This window comes from Chelonia mydas, chromosome 5, assembly GCF_015237465.2.
Source record: "Chelonia mydas isolate rCheMyd1 chromosome 5, rCheMyd1.pri.v2, whole genome shotgun sequence".
Lineage (NCBI taxonomy): Eukaryota > Metazoa > Chordata > Testudines > Cheloniidae > Chelonia > Chelonia mydas.
Genome location: NC_051245.2, coordinates 39,945,066 through 39,967,502, shown reverse-complemented (window position 1 = coordinate 39,967,502; position 22,437 = coordinate 39,945,066). Strand labels below are relative to the sequence as shown.

At 40.3% G+C, this 22,437-nt stretch overlaps 1 protein-coding gene across 19 annotated transcripts in view; it reads right to left on the bottom strand.

Moving 5' to 3' along the window:
- RNF180 (ring finger protein 180) overlaps positions 1 to 22,437 on the bottom strand; it is a 205,883-nt gene that overhangs the window by 17,278 nt on the left and 166,168 nt on the right. For all 19 annotated transcript variants that reach the window (XM_043547114.1, XM_043547106.1, XM_043547108.1 and 16 more), the window contains 2 exons: positions 13,187 to 13,412; positions 6,145 to 6,270 (listed from right to left, as the gene is read on the bottom strand). In XM_043547114.1, the coding sequence (XP_043403049.1) occupies positions 6,145 to 6,270; positions 13,187 to 13,412 (352 nt within the window). The remainder of the gene's footprint in view (positions 1 to 6,144; positions 6,271 to 13,186; positions 13,413 to 22,437) is intronic.

Sequence of the window (22,437 nt, the reverse complement as noted above, 5' to 3'; positions counted from 1 at the left end):
AAACAAGACAATGTAGTAATCTTTATATATTTAGGAGCAAGGCCATAAATCAAACAGCTCATCTTGCAAAACTTTCATTTTGATAGAAAAAAGTTATTTTAAAGCTTATCAAGACAGAACTCATTTAAAACAAATATTAAAATTTTAAAATGTCTTTATCACCATATACTCTATTTCCCTCTCACATTGTTGACAAAGCCTTAATCCCTATCCACCTGTAACCTGACTGTTACCTTTGACTCTCCCAACCTTTGTTTTGCAAATCCAGATCATGTCCAATGTTGTCACTTTTTCCTTTAAACATATCTAAGATTCAGACTTTTCTCTCTATCCACACAGCTAAAACGCTAATCTACATCCTCATTATGTCCTGACTTGACTTGTAGTCTTAGCATTTCTGGCTTCCATGAATGACATACATATTCCTGCTCCAGTTTGTTCAAAATACAATTGTTAAATTCAGCTTCCTTGCTCATCATTGTAATCATGTCACCCCATTCTCCGAATGCCTCCACCAGTTTCTCCTTTCCTACTGCATCAAATTCAAGCTTTTTGTTCTCATTTTCTCCAGTGTAATTCTTCTCCAGTCAATTACAATTACTGTTAAAAATTCACACCTTATTTACAGTCTGAATTTGTCAAGTTTCATCTTTCAACCACGGGATCAGGTTATACCCTTCTCTGCTAGATCAAACAGCCCTTTATTAATTATTTCTTTCCCCATGTTAATATTTATAATCAAGTCACTCCTTAACCTTCTCTTTGTTAAAAACTGAATAGATTGAGCTCTTTGAAATTATCATCGTAACGTTTTCAAATCCTTTAATCATTCTCATGGCTCTTCTCTGAACCCTCTTCAATTTATCAACATCCGTCTTGAATTGTGGACACCAGAACTGGACCTAGTATTCCAATTGCAGTCGCACTATATTACCTCTATATTTGGCACTAATCTACCTACTCCTACTAGAGGTTCTTCTGTTTATGCGCCCAACAACTGGATTAGCACTTTTGGCCACAGCATCGTGCTGGGAGCTCATGTTCAGCTGACTATTTTTCACAACTCCCAAATATTTTTTTAGAGTCACTGCTTCCCATTCTGTAAGTATAGGCCTACATTCTTTGTTTCTAAATGTGTACATTTAAAATGTATATTCTTTGCTTGCACCCAAGCAATCCAGATTACTCTGAATCAGTGACCTGTCCTCGTCATTATTTACCACTGCCCCAATTTGTGTGTTATCTGCAGACTAATGACAATTTTCTGTTTTCTTCCAGGTCATTGATAAAAATGTTAAGTACAATAGGGCTAAGAACTGATCCCCGTGGGACCCCACTGGAAAAACATCCATGATTCCACATATTCCACATCATTCCACAAATGATGATTCCACATTTAAAAATACATTGAGACCTATAAGTAGCCAGTTTTTAATCCATTTAAATGCACTATGTTCATTTTAGATCATTCTAGTTTAATCAAAATGTTGTACCAAGTCCAAAGTCTTAGAGAGGTCTAAGTATATTACATCAACACTACTTTCATCAACCAAACCTATCATCTTCTCGAAGATATCAAGTTAGTTTGACAGGACCTATTTTCTATAAATCCATGTTTATTTGCATTAATTATATTACCCTCTTAATTCTTTATTAATCGAGTTCTGTATTAGCTACTCCATTATCTTGGCAGGGATTGATGTCAGGCTGCCAGGGGGTCATCCCATTGAGCCTTTCTAAAAATTGACACATTAGCTTTTATGTTATGTCCCCTATACCTATGAAGTTGAAAGGATCTGTACTTAAACTGAACTGGAGGTGTCTGCAATGCTCAGGAATGCCTGTTAAGTATTTACATTATACTTATCTCCTGCACAGCTAAGATCCCTCTGGAACAGAGGTGGGCAAACTACTGCCCTCCCTGTCCTGTCCTGGTGCGGCCTGGCCGCACCGCCCGCCACCAGCGCTCCAGGCAGTGCAGTAAGGAGGCACGGAGCAGGGTCGGTTGGCTAGAGGTCAGGGAAGTTCAGGGGGTGGTCAGGGACCGGGGGTGTGGATAGGGGCTGGGGAAATCAGAGAGAGCGGGGAACAGGGTGGTTGAATGGGGGCAGGGGTCCCGGGGAGGGGGGAAGGGCAGACAGGGGACAGAGAGAAGGGGTGGTTGGATGGGGCAGGGGTCCTGGGGGGGCCAGTCAGGAAGGAGAGGGGGGTCAGATAGGGGGCGGGGGCTGGGCCATGCCTGGCTGTTTGGGAAGGCACAGCTTCCCCTAACTGGCCCTCCATTCAATTTCAGAAACCCGATGCAGCCCTCAGGTCAAAAAGTTGCCCGCCCCGCTCTAGAAGTATGTTATAATAAAGACGACTGGGTAATTTATAAGGGGTACTTATGATCCAGTTATGTTCTGTGACTGATAAGAGGTATTTGTTATTGCAAGTGTTTTCTGTAATGCATGAAATGATGTTTAACTCATTAGGAGCTACCTCTTGCCAACACTGTCAGTAACGACTGGATCAAATACCCATTTAATTTATCAGTCAGGTAGACTGAGATACCATAAAATCAGACTTCAGTCCCCCCTTCCTGGGGTCATGTAGTAATTTTTTTTGTCAGAAGGGGGTTATGTTACAATGAAGTTTGAGAACCCCTGCTTTAATTGAATATTAGAATACCAGTTAATATAGTATATAAGAAAATCTGGCTTTGATGAGTGTTTTATATAGTGTATGTTCAGTTGTCTTCTTGACTACACCTGTGCAGTCTCATTTAATTTAAGGGGCTTACATAAATATAAATGAATGCAGAATTTGGCTTATGATGTCCAATGTATAAAAAAGTTTATATAGGCATGTATTTACTTCCACTTACCACAATTAAAAAAAAAAATCCGGTCCCTTCTTTAAATCTTTTTAAAAACTCTGGTTTTGCAGAGGCTCCTCAATTCCAGAAAGAGTTACTTTACAATTTCATCTTCAAAAATAAAGCAAAAATGAATGCTAGAATATAATATCTTCTGGTTTAGCTCTTACATAACACAAGTGATCTTTCATCAAAACATTTCTGATGAGTTTATTTTTTGGTAATTGTATACTTATAGTACAGGTTTTATGCACTCTTGTGAAATATTTCAGCACATTTTGAAGTCCCTCTTTTGTATGTGCAGTTAGCACATCTGCAAATACAAATGGGCATTTGCATAAGCAAACTGAATATCAGGGCATCTCATTACTGATTAACACATGCAAATGAGTTATACATTCAAAAGAATTATGTATAAAAGGGAGGCCCTCAAAAATGTTGTCTCTAAGCTCTAACTAGGCTCCTACCAGTTAAAATTTATATCACACAGCATGACAAATTGGAAGATGAGTATAATAGCAAAATCAAAGCATCTGCCAAAATTGTGGCATGTACTCATTGTTTCCCTTCCTGTTTTCTCCCAGGAGAATGATCTCTCTAAACAAGACGGGTTAAGCAAATGCAAGCACGTTTGGTAGAGTGGACTTTGTATGAATAACTCCCTTTGCTTGAACCCTTCTTACTATTTCCATGACCCTGTAGATTTTAATGTTCTATGTACTTAATACAACCTTCAAAAAGATTAGACTTAAATAAAATATGTTCTTTCATACAGATTGGGTGTTTTATTATGAAAATTTACACTCCATCTAGAACAATATATCATTTCTTGAACACTGAATGTTTTGAAAGCCCAGACATCTGGGCACCCATACATACAATGCACTCCATTTAAAATATGGTTCATGCAGCAATTGGTTGCATTTGTCAAAAAGGTTTCCAAAATAAAGAGTATAATAAATATTTTATCTGTTCTAAGAGAAACAATCATAGCGGAGATGTGCTATACTGATGCTTGGAAAAGAAAAGCTAGCAAGGAGTTCACTGGACGAGAAATAGAAGAGCTACAATACTGAGTATTTCTGTGTAAGGAAAATAGGAACCTGTGAACATGTTCTTCTTTGCTATTTAGATTCTAAAGACAACAATTTTACATTTTTCAGGACAATTCTCACAGCAATTATGATTTGTATGCTGCCTAAGGATCATTTTAGATCAGTGAATAAATTCACAAAATAAAAAACTGTTGGTCCAGACCTCAAGCCTATAATAATCCTGCACTTCATACAAAGTTTGGATCAGTTTAGATAAAATAAATCTTCCTACATAATCTAAAGTCTGTTCAGCTGTCAAAAGCCTCCTTCTGCTGACATCTAGCCAAATCCATTGTGGACTCACACTCATCAGATCTGGTATTCTCTGATGGCAGAATTATCTTCAAGGTTCATTTATTCTGACTGCCACACTGTTAAAGCTGAACATGTTATTTTGGGGTGCTGCTGTCCTGTGGGAAGCCTATCTTGCATTAAATTAGAAGACAACCACCAGCTGTACAGTAACTACTATAGCTGCTAGTATGTAATACCGTTGTTCTCTGTACACTTCCTCCACAGCCACAGAATGTGTTCTTATACTTACGCAATGCAGTAAAGTACTGTACTGTAAAAAGAAAGGCACCCTCACCTTCAAAGGTCTGGACATTCCAGTCCCTGCCTACATCACTGCTATTTTCTCATTACGTCCACCAGTACTACCAACCTCACTGTGTCTTTTGTTTCCTTCTCTCCTCCTCTAATTTCACCTCCTGCCTGAAATCCTTATCCCAGAAACTCAGACTTTTCATTCAAATCCTTCCTTAAAATCCATTTCTTCCACAAAGCTGACAAACACAGACCTATTTCAGTATTACACTGTTATTGCCCCAATTAACAAAAAGATATAATCTAAGTAATCACCATTTTCCAGAGCTTATGGTACGCTTGTTTGATCATTGCCTTTTACAGCTTGATCTTGCAAACAGCAATTCTGATAGGTGCCAAGAGTGCCCAACTCCCTCTATGCTCAGCATCTTGCCCAGTGGCATCTTAGACTGTAGTCCCCTAAGGGCAGTCACCTTGTCCTTATTTATTTATGTTCTGTCTGAGCTGAGCGTGCAATTGGCACTTAATAAATGAGTGAAATAATAATTACCAACTATATGCCCATGTTTGTTCTTTACTGTGTTACAACAATAATACGATAAGCTCAGCATAAACATAATACAAAAATATAAATGGCTGAAAGAGAAAAAGGAAAGTCAGTCACGTGCTTGCTATTTCTTGGTTGCTGTCAAGAGCTTTTGCCCGTGAGCAATACCAAAGTCGTCCTGCCAAACCATTAAACTTCACAAGTCTGTGTGCACAATATCAATGCCCTGGAGCATTTCTTGTTGTTTTCAGTGTCAAAATGACAACCTTGGATGACCCAGTTTTATAAGTAGTAACCTAGAATGCACCTTATCCAGTCCTGTTTGCAGGTCAAATAAAGTCACCAAGAAAGTTAGAAATAGGTGACATTTTGGACATGTTTTTAGACTCAAAGAGCCTTGGTTTTAAAAACAGGAAAAATTATTGGAATATTGTTGGCAAGACAGTACTCTGGAGAAGTATTCTCACAACTAGAATATTCTGATCACCTGGTGTATTATCACACCACCAGCTATAACAGCAAATATAGATGGAGCCCAAGGAAAGAAGAGACCTTGGACTGAAATAAAGGGATACACTGGGAAAGAGGGAGAATCAGACATTTTAATTCTCTAGTCGACACTAAATAGTTTTTAGTTAATACACAATATTTTGGTGTTAAAATTAGTTACAAGAGGACTATTGATTCCTGCATACAATAGAAACAGTATTGCAAAGTGAAAAAAACAACAAGGGCCATAAAGTAACGGTTAAACAATTCTTATTCATGTGCAGAAAACCAGCAGTATTGGGCCCTATTTAATAGATTTCTAAACTGGCATTTTACTCTTTACAAGAGAGTGATTCTGTGGTTTGGAATAGAAAACTTTCACAAAGAAAAAAACAAATACCTCTCTGTTTACAAAAGATTTTCCAAAGTGTGTACAATTGTATATACAATTACTGTAAATGCATGCACACTGGACATTTAGATTTATAACTAAACATTTGCACATGTAAATTAAGACGTAACTGCACATGAACATGCTTGAAAACTAGGCTCTGCATGTCTACACTGTTATACTGTAGAAACAGTAATGTTTTTTGCAATGATTTTCTTACCGTCACGAACTCTGAATGGTTTCCTGCAGCTGGGCAGGGGCCATTTTGCAGAACTTGATTTTTGAAAGCTCTCTTTTAATTTTAAATATTCTGTTGGGAAGAAAGATTTTGTGGAGTTGTTCAGTTCTGTAATTAATGGAAAAGAAGATATAATTATAAAATGAATACATTCAGAAAATGTATTTGGACAAATGCATCGTACAAAAAATAAAAATGCCTTATCTATTGTATAGCATATCTGTAATTACTACATGTCTTTAGATCTTTTCAAGTCTATGAAGATCACAAGAGAATGAGATTTTGCAGATATAGAAAGCATAATTCTTAAATTTATTCTTCAGCCTCCTTATCTCCAAGCTTCCTACTGACAAATGAAATTAAGACCAAGGAAAAATTCTTTTTGGAATTACAAATATTCTACTTTTAAAATTAAGCAGGAACACACATTAAAAATAGATGCACACAAGCTGTAAGTGACCACAGACAGCGTCCACCACATACTTACTCGAACAATCCCTATTACAAAGTAGTGATGATCCAATGTACAGACATACACCATTAGATCCAATGTACAGCATGTACAATTAGGTAATCTTGGTAAACATCAAGAAAATGCTTTTATATTTATTAAACAGAGTCTATACATCTGATTGTGATTCCATTACTCAGGTTACATTCTGGTATTTCCTTTAAACGCAGTGAGACCATATTAGTTATCAAGACTAGTAGACAGGACTGGGGATTGAAAAATTGTCTAGAACATTTATTTACAGCAGGGGTGGGCAAACTTTTTGGCCCAAGGGCCACATCTGGGAATAGAATTGTATGGCGGGCCATGAATGCTCGCAAAATTGGGGTTCAGGTACAGGGGAGTGAGGGCTCCAGCTGGGGTGCAGGTTCTGGAGTGGGACTGGAGATGAGAAGTTTGGGGTGCAGGAGGGTGCTCTGGGCTGGGATCGAGGGTTTGGAGGGCAGGAAGGGGATCAGGGCTGGGGCAGGCTCAGGGGTGCATACTCCAGGCGGTGCTTACCTCAAGTGGCTCCTGGAAGCAGTGGCATGTCCCTTCTCCGGCTCCTACGTGGAGGTGTGGCCAGGAGGCTCTGCACACTGTCACGTCTGCAGGCACTGCTGCTGCGGTTCCCAACCAATGGGAGCTGTGGGGGCGGCACTTGGGGCGTGGACACCATGAGGAACAGAGCCCCCTGGCTGCCCCTATCTGTAGGAGCCAGAAGTGGGCCATGCTGCTGCTTCCAGGAGCTGCATGGAGCGGCCCCCGACCCTGCTCCCCGGCTGGAGCGTGAAAAGCCTCAGACCCCGCTCTCCAGCAGGAGCTCGAGGGCTGGATTAAAAAATGGCTGGCGGGCTGAATTCAGCCCACGGGCTGTAGTTTGCCCACCCTGATTTACAGTCACCCATATTGTGCGTAACAGGAATTATTATTTAACCAATGCTGTTTGGAACCAAAGACATTTTCTTGGGGGATGGGATTAATAACCCTCTGGGATGAAGAGTTATTAATCCCAAGCAGCTATTACTTACTTTAATAAAATTGCGCCCAAAATATTTCTTTTGTCCTAAATCTTCTAAAATGTTTTGAAAATAGGAACCCAGCCCAGCATGGGCAGGATCTTGCTGACCACATTAACCTGCCCATAGCAACTGGAAAAAGGCTAATGTAGTGCCCATCTTTAAAAAAGGGAAGGAGGAGGATCTGGGGAACTACACGCCAGTCAGCCTCCCCTCAGTCCCTGGAAAAATCATGGAGCAGCTCCTCAAGGAATCAATTCTGAAGTACTTAGAGGAGAGGAAAGTGATCAGGAACAGTCAGCATGGATTCACCAAGGGCAAGTCATGCCTGACTAATCTAATTGCCTTCTATGACGAGATTACTGGCTCTGTAGATGAGGGGAAAGCAGTGGATGTGTTATTCCTGGACTTTAGCAAAGCTTTTGATACAGTGTCCCACAGTATTCTTGCCAACAAGTTAAAGTAGTATGGGCTGGATGAATGGACTATAAGGTGGATAGAAAGCTGGCTAGATCGTCGAGCTCAACAGGTAGTGATTAATGGCTCCATGTCTAGTTGGCAGCTGGTATCAAGTGAGTGCCCCAAGGGTCAGTCCTGTGGCTGGTTTTGTTCAATATCTTCATTAATGATCTGGATGATGGCGTGGACTGCACCCTCAGCAAGTTTGCAGATGACACTAAACTGGGAGGAGTGGTAGATACACTGGAGGGTAGGGATAGGATACAGAGGGACCTAGACATGTTCCCCTCTATTCGACATAGGTAAGGCCTCACCTGGAGTACTGTGTCCAGTTTTGGGCCCCACACTACAAGAAGGATGTGGAAAAATTGGAGCGCGTCCAGCGGAGGGCAACAAAAATGATTAGGGGACTGGAACACATGACTTATGAGGAGAGGCTGAGGGAACTGGGATTGTTTAGTCTGCGAAAGAGAAGAATGAGGGGGGGATTTGATAGCTGCTTTCAACTACCTGAAAGGGGGTTCCAAAGAGGATGGATCTAGACTGTTCTCAGTGGTACCATATGACGGAAAAGGGAGTAATGGTCTAAGTTGCAGTGGGGGAGGTTTAGGTTGGATATTAGGAAAAACTTTCACTAGGAGGGTGGTGAAGCACTGGAATGGGTTACCTAGGGAGGTGGTGGAATCTCCTTCCTTAGAGGTTTTTAAGGTCAGGCTTGACAAAGCCCTGGCTGGGATGATTTAGTTGAGGATTGGTCCTGCTTTGAGCAGGGGGTTGGACTAGATGACCTCTTGAGGTCCCTTTCAACCCTGATATTCTTTGATTCTAATACACCCAAAGAAACCAACAATGAGAAAAAAAAATCTTTAAAATGTTTTCCCTAGCATAGCAAGGAACAGGATTGCAGATTCAAGAGATAGGTTTGCAGAATCAGTAGATAAGGGGAAAGGCTTTTAAAATCCAAACACTGTCTATCAGAACTATGGGACTCCTTTCCAGGGCCAAGTCAATGTGGCTCCCATTGACTACTAACAGTTGTGCCCACAATTTAAAATTGTGCCTTTAAAAGACAGAGGCCACATAAGGCTCAGATGAAAAATCAAGCCCCAGATGCACACAGAGTTATATATCTGAGTCATTGGGCTCAGTTTATTACTTTAAAAACTTTGATATAGTTTTATGTACAGCCCTAGATGCCCTGTTAGTGATGGATGCTTTATGAACTTTTTAAAGGCCAAATCTTTTCCTCTGTACTGAAGCAGAGAAAGCCAAGCTTGGTGTAGGCAGGTTCCAAAAAGACTAGGGAGGAAGACTAGGGCTGCAGTAACCCTTGCTATTGGAGGTAAAGGTCAGCAGATTTGCATAATCAGAAGATCCACTGGCCTTGTTCCCAGTCATTCCCAAGCTTGCCCCTTGAAATTCTACTGTGCAAGGATGCAGTGTCCCCTAGAGCTAACCTTCATGGCACCCAGAGAGTACCGAAATCCCCAAATCCTTTCACCATCCCTAGAAACCGCCACTAATGAGGAGGAAGGCACCAGATTTGACCCTAAATAAATAGACAATTTATAATATGAACAACCCGCAATCTTCTTCACTGGTGATTTTCAATGTATGCAAAAGCTTTACATACTAACTGAATACATTTTGATTAAAGTACTATTAGGATCAAGAGGAAATAGCCTCAGATGAGATTCTACTGGACTCTAACTGGATCCACACAGTATGTTCTAGTTTCCTCCTACTAGACAATACATATTATACTCCTGGGGGAATTCTGCACCAAAAAAACAACAATTCTGCATTTTTTGATGACAAAAAAAAGCGATCTAATCCAGCTAGTTTCAATTATTTTGGTAATTTATTTAAACTACAATACAGTGGATGGAGAATGTGTGTGGGGAGCTTTGGGGGAAATCCCCAAACCCCCTCCATCTAACAGTAATGTAGCTAGTATTGACCCTTTACTTCTAATTATTAGTCAACAAATATATGTAGCCATATGCTTAGTGTTACATCATAGGCAACTGAAGAGCAAGTGAGGGCTGGGGACTCAAACTCACAATTTATACTGGCTACTGACCATCTCCAAAAAGGTCAGTAGCAAACAGTTCACGGAGAACGTTTTGATAGGAAATTTTTTCAGTCCAAAAATTTAGACCAGTTCTAATCACTAAAGCACCATATGCATTTATAAGGCCATACCTGTCCTTTACACCATTCTGGCAATGTAAAGGAGCTTTACAATTTTTATACCTGTTTTATGCTCCTGGGGGAATTCACTAAAAACAATTCACTAAGCAGGCAGGCTGCTACATTGTTCCCTCAGGCAGAGGACAGAGCCTGCCCCATGCCTATCTCTTGAAAAATACCCCAAAGCCCTGCTCTTCCATGCCGAGCGTGCGGCAATAGCGAGTGAGAGGGACAGTGTCTCTCTCTCACACACACACACACACACACACACACACACGACTATCCAGGTCCCCCACCCCCAACGCAGTGATTTACATCTCTACTGGCTACTCTGGGTGCCCAAACTGACCTGTCTGCACTGCCAGGGAGTGGATGCATGATCACTCTTGCTGCTTCCCCATCAGAAGTCATTTTTCTGCGGGTAAGCAAAGAAATCTGCAGGGGCCATGAATTCTGCATATGCGCAGTGATGCAGAATTCCCCCAGGAGTAACATTAGCCAAAACATTTCAACCTCATTGATCAAAATTAGACATCTAAATCCATATTTAGGTTTCTTTAAAAGTTGCCTGATTTTCAGAGGAGATTAGCTCAAACAACTCCCACTGGCTCCAGCTGCAGGAGCGCTGCACCTCTGAAAAATCACTTATTTTGGTGCTTCGATATGGAACACTAAGTGATGCAGCAAAGTGGATTTGAACATTTACCTACACCTCTCTTGCCTTGTGACATGCAACTTTCAGTTACGGTGGTGGTTAGTATTCAAAACTGAACAGGAAAAAAAAGTGAAATTCTGAGCACCTCGCTAGCCGTTTCTGAAGAGGGCTTTTTAAAACAAAAAGGAGATACTAAAAGACACTTGCAAAAGTATTATTCAGAATACATAATACCCTAGTAGGGGAAATCAGGTTTCCAGTCCTTAGTATTAGTGTAAAATATATATATAAAAAAAGGGCAAATTCTTCAGTAGCCTGCATAGATTTATAGCAGCAATCAATTTTTAACATAGCTTTTAAAAGTCTTAAGGAATTTCCCATGAGAAAGCCTATAAGTATCCTTCAGATTAGTACGGCACCACTCATTTCCCCATATGTATTGATTTATTAATTCCCCTACGAATATTGTATCAATATTTCTTTGTTGATTTAACGCTTGCTCAACATATAATGAACTGGCAACATTTTCCTTAGTACTTTTATACTATAACAAGGCAAACTAGATTTTCTGTTTTCAAGTAAGCAGGTTAGTGATATTACACTGTAACAGTATATGAATTACACTGACTACAAAATTCCTCCATTAAAATTATTCATACTAATCACATCTCAAGCTTGTTGTGCCTTCCTATTCATGTGTGTGGCCACGCTGCAATACAACCTCAAGAAGTCAAACTTTTGACTTTTATAAAGCCACATATTGGAATAAGGACACAATTACAAAAATAAAATGCTGCATTTCACTTTTAAGGAATTACATATATACCGTACCTCAAAAACTTAACATTTTTGCAACTACATTTTAGCATTTACTCAGGTTTTCTCCATGAAACTTTATTATAGCATACTTTGGGGAAAAGCTTCTGCTCTTTACACAGATAACTTCTTATGCCAACAGCACTTATGTACTGTGGATGAAATCCACTCCATCTTCATAAAGCCAAAGGATTATCAAGTTTTATACATGTTGAGTGTGGAGGGACTGCAGCCTTTATGCATCAGATGCACAGGGTGTTAGAGGCACTCATTCTGCATAAGCATTGAATCTCTGTCCTGACACCGTTACACCCCTCCCTACCAGCCTATGTGGGGTTGGTGCGGAGACCCTTTCTGCATCATGCAAGGAATATACAGGCATGCCTGTATGATCTCTCTGGCCACACTGATCTGTGCATCCTCTATGCAGAGCTTAAGTGGGGCAGAAGGCCTTGGCCCCATATCAAGTGAATTTTACCTAGTGTTTGAGTTTGCCTTTTAAAATATTTGAACTTATAATTTTGCCCCACCTTTTCCCCAAAGACCTCACTCGTTTCACATAGTATACTCAGCCCTTGCTTTCCCCACATCCCTGTTCACCTTGAACAACAGCTACTATTCACCTTGTCTCCCTAGCTCTATAGAATCAGAAGAGCAGAGCTCAGGAGTCTGGGGGGCAGGCTAGCCAGTGTCTAAGGCTCAGATCCTCCAAGGTATTTATATGCAAAATGGGAGTTAGGCATCTAACTACCTTTGAGAATCTGGGTCTAAGAACAGAAGTAGATGGTGGACCTCGACAGTTGTCAGGTTTTATTTTAGTCCATGATGAAATTAGTTTAAGATGAATAGAGAAATAATTGTTGTGATTAAGTGTAAAATTTGGAAAGTAGCTTTTTTAGGGACATATTCTGACAACGCGTGCAAGTATAAAGTTTGGAGTTTGTGGTTGTTAAGTTTCACTGAACCTAAGAAACAAGAGACATCAAGGGTAAATTTCAAAAAGGAAACATTTTTAAAGTGTTTCCTCTGAAAAAGCTAATAAATATTTAAGAAGGAATGCACAGGAAGAGTTATTGCACCAAAACTGGAAATTAAATGCAACCACTAAAGTCTGAAAGAGAGATTTTAGTCACACTTCAAATGCAAACAAATCTCAACGCACTCTTAACAATGGAGTCATTAATGATGTGTCACTGGGCCAAATTCTGCTCTGAATATACTTATTCTGGATTTACCAAAACGTACATTATTATTTATACGAGACAACAGAATTTAGCTGACTGTATACTGTTAGCAGGGCTCTTGCTATATTTCTAGCTGCATATTTATTCAGACCAAAAACAGGAAAAGTTACAAGTGTTTTCTATATTTAAAAAAGAATCATTTGTATACCTGTTTGGAAAAAGACTCTGGCAATTATAGTACGACACAGTGGACACGGAGTGTTGCTTGGGTTGTCTTTGGCAAGCATCCGCAAGCAAGGCTCACAAAAGATGTGGTGGCATGGATAGCACATATATGGATTGAAATAAACATCCAAGCACACTGCACAGAGGTAGCTTTCTTTATCTCCTCTTTGTTCATGCTCGTCATCTGTATTCAGGTCATCATTCAGAGTCTGCAAGGAAAAAGAAAAGAAAAATCCCTTCACAGCTCAGTTTAAAACTTTCAGATCAGTCAAGAAGGAGGGAAGGTGGTCTATTATATCTAAGAAATAAAGGTATGATTCCCAATGGTTAATATATAATTCTTTCAAAGAGTTGATGAAGCATCGTCAAGTGACAGAAATGTCTCTTACAACAAGCATATTGAGGGAAACAAGTACAGACATCAGACCGGGGAGCCTAAAAGTAAAGAGAAACATGGAACCAAAAAAACTGGATAAAAATATAGCAATTTACAGATTCCTGCCCTTCCTATAAATATTTTCTCAGTAATTTTATAACAAAGAGCTGCTAAGTTTAAACACAAATTTAGTAACCATAAAAAAACAAACAAACACTATGTGCATTTCTTCTGCCTTTGAAAGAACATTATCCATTTCGGAAGGCACGCTCCAGCGAGGATGACGACTCAAATTTTGGCAAGTGCATGGTTTTGCCAAAACCAGTTGCTATACATTTTTGTAAGCTAATCTGCTTGTAGGACCACCAACCTGGTCCTTCTATATGGTCTGCAGATTGCATGAGCACTAAAGCCTTACACCCTTATGCCAAGTACTAGCCTCAGACAACCTCTCATTCTTGCTCAGAAATGGGACCTGTGCATCAGCCACCCGGTAATGTGGGCCTATCCATTAGGATTTCCTTTGTCTCTGAACTGCTGTGGAAATTTAACAATTAAGGAGCCCTTACTGTAGGGTTGCCCCTTTATGAAGTCAGAAGACAAACTGGAAAAGAGAAGCAATGAAGTAGCATTGGTGTTTAGCAGAAGACAGAAAAGGCTCTGCAGGAATTTAGCAGCACTGTGGCAGTGAAGAAAACCAGAAGTCAGCCATGTGACAACCCATGAACAAAATCTACTATGAAGCCCAGCGAACTGGAAAAGAGTCAACCCTCTGCTGTCCCAGAAAGGGATATGAGTTTTGGGAGAAAAGGAGAGATACTGGGGGAGAAGGGTAGAGATCGTCTGACTACCTGCGAGTTAGAAATGTTGTGTGGGTCAATTAAGCAGTTCAGTGAGCTGGAGGCAAAATGACTTGGAAGATCCCAAAATAATGGGAGGTTGACAGGAAGGTTTGGAATCTTTATAACATACGCATGCAGAGAAATCCCAGAGCCCATTGCAATTAGTAAGATGAAGTTACTCTAATGTGCAGTGAGACCCTATTTAGGAGTAATTTAATGTAGTGGATCAGGACAGTAAGTTCACTTTTAAAAAAAAAAAAAATTTATATATAAAACCCCACAGCCTTATACACCCTTTGTTAAAGGGCTACAATCCCTGCCTACTTACCTACACACACCCTGAACAAAATGGAAGTACAAAGTCAAAAGCACAGGGAATTGCCAACATACAGTAAAGAAACTGGTGCAACATAAGCTGAATGAGAGCAAAGTAGCAGTTTAAAAGATCACCTAACCAAAGTCTCAAGTTGAACTATTGTTGTTGTTCATTATTTGTAATATGGCAATGCCCAGATGCTCCAGTCAAGATCAGCACTGTGCAGAGTGCTTTACAAGGGTAAATCAGATGACTGTCCCAGCTTTAAAGAGTTTACAATAGGGATGAGATATGACAGCTGCTTGTAGAACACTATGGAAGTAAAAGAGGGGCAAGATAAGAATGCCAATGATAGGAACATGTCACCACTAGTGCACTCTTCTCATGCCCGGATGCAGCATTGTGGGGGATTTTGCTCCAGCATTCCCTGGTGGTCACTTCCATAGCCCAGCAATGGCACATCTCTATCCAAGTCTTCCATGGCCCGGTCCTCTGGCCAGGCATGGGCAACGGGGGCAAAGAGGTAAGGGCCATTGCCACCCCCACTTTTTAAAGAGAGGGGCTATACTTCTCACTTTTGAGCACTGAACTCAGCAGGGGAGCAATGGGGGGTAGGGGAGGGGAGAAAGAGGGCAGAACCTTGTTGGCTCCTGACTGGAGCTGAGTGGCATAACAGCAGAGTTCCTTCCCTTCTGGCATGACAGATGGGTGTCCAGGCCAAACTGAGTGAGTGGCACTGGGGCCTCTTGCACTAAGTCACAAGGCTACTAACTCAGATTTGGCCTTGCCACCCTTCCATCATGACAGATGAGATGCCAGGACAAAGCTGAGTGATTAGCATTGCAACCTGCCACATAAGGTCACGCCACCACTCAAATTTGGACCATTTTGGTTGCTTATCCAGGTCCCCACTTTTGTGGTCCTCCCAGTGTCCTTGCAAATTAAAAGTTCAATTCCCTTCCTGGGTAACAAAAGATCCAACTGTAAGTCCAAATAAATAGCTAAACTAATAGTAGTTCTTCCCCTCTTGAACTACTCTAAAGTCTTCTGTTTTCCCCCTTACTCCTGGGCCCTAACAATTTCCTCCTACACTGCTGCATCCTCAGCAGGATCCCCCGCCACTGCTGTCCTTCCCCAGGGACTCCAGCAGTTTGCCCCAGGGGTCTCCCTGCTCCTTACAGGCCTCATCTCAAGTCCTTCCTCACTGATCTGCTCCCTTTGTATCTCTTCCAACCAGACTTCCCCAGGTCCTTCCCAGAGATATTCCTCCCCTTGCTCCTCTCTCCTGGGTCTCTTCTTCCCTAGACTGAGTTCACAGTTCAGTTTCTTGCTCTCTAGTCCCCACTGGTAGAGCTAGTCATTATAATTAGGTCTCCATCACCCTCAGCTGTTTGGTCATAGGCAAGGCTGAACCTGGCTTGACTTAAAGGGCCAGCCAGCGACAGTATCCAAAGCAATAAAATAATAATAATAATACTCAAGCCTTATATAACACTTTTGATCCAGCAATCTCAAAACACTTTATAAAAAAAGGTAAGTAGCATTAGCCCCATTTTACAGATAGGGAAACTTAGACAGAAAAAAAGTGACTTTTCCAAGATCATCCAAAAGGTGAGTAGCAGAGCTGGTAACAGAACTCAGAATTCCTGAGTCCCAGTCCAGTGCTCTATCCACTACGTCCCCCAGAAACAGAAACGGAGATGAAGGAATACATTTAAATTGTAAATGGGGAAACTAGGAGATTAAGCATGTGAGACAGGAGTCTAGAATAAGAATGAGGTTGTAAACCTGGGTAACTGAAAGGATGGTACCAGTTATAGATATAGAGAGATATATATAGAATCATAGAATCATAGAATATCAGGGTTGGAAGGGACCCCAGAAGGTCATCTAGTCCAACCCCCTGCTCGAAGCAGGACCAATTCCCAGTTAAATCATCCCAGCCAGGGCTTTGTCAAGCCTGACCTTAAAAACCTCTAAGGAAGGAGATTCTACCACCTCCCTAGATCTAGTGACAGAAGGGAGTGGGGACAGCTGGATGGTGGAGGAGCTTTGTATACACCATATTCAGTCTGAATTGGCAGCTGGACATCCAGGTAGAAATGTTAGAAAGACCACTGAAAATGAGGGGCTGAATGAAGGAGGAGGAGTCTGAGGTGGAGTACCAGATTTAGGAAATATCGGTAGAGGGATAATACTTACAACCAAGTAATTGAAACCAAAAAGAGGTAAACTATGCAATAAGTCCCACAAAAACGTTTATCTTAGGATACCAAAATCACTCCACTGAGATTCTTTTTTTAAAAACACATTTTACCAGCTTAGAACGTATTGAGTAAATTCAAAAAATGTTCATGTTCAGCAGGAAATAAAAAAGGGAAGAGAAAAAAAAATATCAGTATTACACTTAAAATCTTGCAAAAATACCTGTCCCAAATAAAAAAGGGAGAAAACATGCAAATTTTGGAAAAAATACTAACCTAGCAAAAATTAATGATCAAAGTTAGAATATTTTAAATGGCCTTGGAGTAAAAACAACATTAGAGAATGTGTTCCACATAAGTCACTTTTGAAACAGAGGCACAAAAGCGTAAAGATACCTGCATATGTTTTGGGCAATGCAAGCACCGCTCCAAGCCTGACTGGTAGCTAATTTACTATTTCATGATATATATGTCCATAAATTGTCCTGAAATGGTGAGGGACTGATATCGCGAGGAGAAAGTCAGCACCATTTATTTATTATTAGGCTCCTAGTCTGTAGACTTTGTATTTACCAAAATCTGATACAGGGTGCAGTGGACTGGACCCTCCCATCTAATTAATGTAAGATTAGTATTTTGGAATTGGATTTTTAATTATGCAAGTAAAAAGCGTGTCTCACTTTAAATTAATAACAAAACGGATACATCAACATGTAAGCACTCAAACCCTTAAATATAAAACACACATTTTATCAGAACAACAAGGTGGGTGAGGTAATATCTTTTATTGGAACAACTTCTGTTGGGGAGAGAGAGACAAGCTTTGGAGCTACACAGAGCTCTTCAAGTTCTTTCAAATTAGGCCAAGAGGCCCTTTGAGGTTTGTGTACCTTCAGGCACTGTTTTGGTTGACAAGTATATTCAGTGCAGACCTCCTTTTTTCAGTGCATATATTCAGTGCAGACCTCCGGAAAACTTAAGCTTAAAACCTATAGATCAGAGAGGAGCAGAGAGGCCAATGCCTCTGGCCTACATATCTATATTATAAGTTAATAATTCACTCTATGCTACTTGCACTCTAAATTTCTCCCTATACAGCCATTCTCACTAAAATCCAAAAACAAGTTAAAAACTTCAAAGCAGAGCAAAGTAGCTTGAGCAGCTCTCAGGAGCTACCTATTGCCAGGAGCCATGTCCTCCTTTCAGGCTTTTCTGCTTCAGTTTATGCTGGATAAATTGCTCAGGGGAAAAACTAAAATCTACCTTCTTCTACAGATAACTTTTGTTTAAAGCAGATACCATATCTTCTTCTTTCTTGTTTTCATATTTAGAAGAAGCTGTAGGCAATGGGATTGGTCATCTAAAATGATGAAATACTTCACAGACCACAGTTTGAGCCAATGATTAATTATGTGTACTGTGCATAAACTTGATTAATCTCTTATAAGGCAAGAAAAAAAAAGGGCAACAAATACACTGGGTAAACACTCAAACTGAAACTCATAAAATGCTTAACAAGACATCAATATAAAACGTGCCAACATTTAAAAGACAGCTCAGATGATTACTTAATTGAACAAAAATTTTATTTGAAATAAAATTTAACATGTTTTCTACAGAGATCTACCAAAAGCCGTACTCCAAACCCCATGTACAGTGCATATATTTATGATTAACTCTGTTCAGAGCTCTGTCCCACTCACAAGGAATGTATAAACTGACATTCCAGAGAACTCACTGTGCTGCCAATTCTGAAACAGAATTATGGAAAGGCTGGTCATGGCTCCATAGCTAAAGTTGAGTTCCATCTTCCACTTAAACCTCTTTGTTTTCTATGAAAAAAATACAGCATCTCTTCTCCAAATTTACAGCACTAATTCATTGGGCACAGAATGATTTTTCCCAAGAATTTAAAAGTAAGCCCATTAATTAGTTTCTGAATTAAAGTAGATTAAAAACTGGGTCCTTTAAGAAATTTAGGATCAGTGTCAGTCTTTTCTTTGTCCTGAATGATTTAATAATAGAAAAACTTTTCAGAATTCAAATTCATTGAAATTTATGCATTCTAGTGCATGGGCTATATTTGAAGGAGTCTATTGCCTTGCCATGCCATGGAAGCCATGACTGGAGGGCAGGTGGTATGCCACTGCATAAACTAGCTTGGCCTTCCACCAGACCTCCCAAGATAGTTTCATTGGATGAACGTCTTCATATCCCATGATACAGAGTGAGGGAACAAACTCCATCTACAAAATGATCAAGTAGAAGCTAAGTGAATGCAAACCACAGAGATTTTCCAGCCCCCTGCATGGGGGTAAGCTGTAAGGAAATATTTGAGCCATTAGAGTACACTTGATGGCAAATAAATAAATATAATCTGTTTTTGGAGAGATTTGGATACTGTCAAAATAAATTGTGTTTGGTGGTGGTGTATTCTACGTGTGATGAGAAGTAAGAAACCAAGACAAACGCACAGCAAGACATTCCAACTGGAAACTTGATTAGTCCTATCTCTTCTTTGCTGCTGATCGTGATTAGGATTGGTATGTTGGATAAATGGGCCAATTTATAACAGCTTTTCCTTCTTAGTAGATGTTTGTTCTGGGAGCTACCAGTTATTACAATGTTCATTTGAACCTTGTAGACCAGACTGTGTCTAGCCACTGTACAGACAGACAAGGAGAAAATGTTCCTTACAGTGTTGGGGATGGGTCAGACCATGTTGTAAACACAGGCCATTATACTAGCTCTATCCTTTTCCTACTCAAAAGCTTCTGCAAGATTACTGCAGAGATCTTATGTCAGGGGTCAGGCCACAGGCAGCCTGTGTGTACTGGTCAGTTACCAAGTTATAATCAGGAGACATGTAGCAGAGTCAGGGTCGAGCTAGGTCAGGATACCAGGAAGTCAAGGTCAAGCACCTGGTTAGACAGGAAGCAAGTAGTAGCAGAATCTGGAACAAACCGGGGACAGGAGCTGGAGTCTAAGGTTCACAGAAAGGCAAGGTTTGGAGCAGAAGCAAGCAGATGATCTACATCATTTCTCAGACAGCTGTCTGTAATGGACTTCTGCCCCCCCCACCCCCCGGCAATTGGCATGCGCCAATTAGTGGGCTGCAGGGGGCCGCCACTCAAACCCCGCGGGGCACTACTTCATGCAGTGTCTAGCTTCATGGTGTCCCCCAGCAGAAATATAGCCTGAGCTCCTGATGATCACGTGGAAGCATTGGCTGCCTCAGATCTCTGTAGCGCTGCATTCTAGTCCTGAAAGTGCTTCTATAATGATCACCCTATAGGATTTCATACTAGATCATAATGGCCCCTTTGGGCTTTAAACATCTATGAATTTCTTACACGAAAACTGCATTTAAAGATCATTTCTCTCAGCCACAGAAGAACCTGCCTTGATGTCCTATAACAAAGACATAACGAGCATGTTGTCAGTTCTGTGTTAAGGTAATTGACCTGATATAGGCATGCTTGGGCAACTACATAAGGCCAAAATCAGCATTATATGAATAAATTTGAGGTGGAAGTTCCTCCTTAGAAGAGGGAATAGCATACATACTGTGCAGCCCAGAAGGTTCACAGAGCTTCGATGTGGCAGTAGATAACATTGGGATGGATTACAGTCAGTATCTTATTCTAGCTCTTTTATTCCCCAAATAGCTATCTAAAACTATTGCAAGGAAGTGAGATACCAAATGGCTTTCAGTGTGAAGTAAGTGCAGGTCTGTTTTCTGATTGCTTAGGGAACTGTGTCCTTTTTACATTCTCAGTGAAATAATTATAATCATTTGGGAAAAAAACATTTCAAAATTTTTAATTTAAAGCTTCATTAGAGCTGCAGGAAATGTGATAACCCCAATGAACTGTTACTGCCATATACTATTAAAAGTATCAGTTAAGCGAGTCTATCATTAACAATCTATTTTCAGTGAAAATAGTATCTGAAGACATGACTGGATTACTTCAAGAAAATGTAAATGTACCCCCACTATTACAGTTTGATACAAGAAAAAAATCAATTTCAGTCTATTATTTTAAATAACAAAGCACTTTTTTCAGAGTAACAGCCGTGTTAGTCTGTATTCGCAAAAAGAAAAGGAGCACTTGTGGCACCTTAGAGACTAACCAATTTATTTGAGCATAAGTTGGTTAGTCTCTAAGGTGCCACAAGTACTCCTTTTCTTAAAGCACTTTTTGTGGAACAAATGAAACAACTTCCATGAAGATCTATAAAGGAGCAGAGAACATATATACCTACTTCTTGCCTTCTTTATGCACACCTGGCATTGGGTTTACAGTATTTTTTTAAATCAATCAAAATGTATTATTTCATTTTTATTAGAGACATACAAGGTGGGTGAGGAAATATCTTTTATCGGACAAGCTTCTAGATTATCACAGTGTCACAGCTAAATACAAGATAGAATAGATTGTTTAGCATAAGTAGTTAACACATTTCAAGGACCATTCAAGGTAAAGTGGCCCATTAACATCCCTCCAGTCACAGGTGAGAAAGGGGAAAAAAGCTGGGGAAGGGGCTTGTTTAAATGGGGTATAGACTGTTATAAGCCATAAATCCAGTGTTCTTTTTGAATAGAGACAGGAGTACTTGTGGCACCTTAGAGGCTAACAAATTTATTAGAGCATAAACTTGTGGGCTACAGCCCACTTCATCGGATGCATAGAATGGAACATATAGTAAGAACACACACACACACACTCACACACACACAAGTTGGAAGTTGCCATACAAACTGTGAAAGGCTAATTAGTTAAGATGAGCTATTATCAGCAGGAGAAAAAAAAAGACTTTTGTAGTGATAATCAAGATGGCTCATTTCGACAGTTGACAAGAAGGCGTGAGGATACTTAATTTAGGGAAATAGATTCAATATGTGTAATGACCCAGCCACTCCCAGTCTCTATTCAAACCCAAGTTAATGGTATCTAGTTTGCATATTAATTCAAGCTCAGCAGTTTCTCCTTGGAGTCTGTTTTTGAAGCTTTTCTGTTGCAAAATTGCCACCCTTAAATCTTTTACTGAGTGACCAAAGAGACTGAAGTGTTCTCCTACTGGTTTTTGAATGTTATGATTCCTGATGTCAGATGTGTCCATTTATTCTTTTGCGTAGAGACTGTCCGGTTTGGCCAATGAACATGGCAGAGGGGCACTGCTGGCACATGATGACATGTATCACATTGGTAGATGTGCAGGTGAATGAACCCCTGATGGTGTGGCTAATGTGATTAGGTCCTACGATGGTGACACTTGAATAAATATGTGGACAGAGTGGGCATCGGACTTTGTTGCAAGGATAGGTTCCTGGGTTAGTGTTTTTGTTGTGTGGTGTGGTTGCTGGAGAGTATTTGCTTCAGGTTGGAGGGCTGTCCGTAAGCGAGGACTGGTCTGTCTCCCAAGATCTGAGACAGTGAGGGATCATTTTTCAGGATAGGTTGTAAATCTTTGATGATGTGTTGGAGAGGTTTT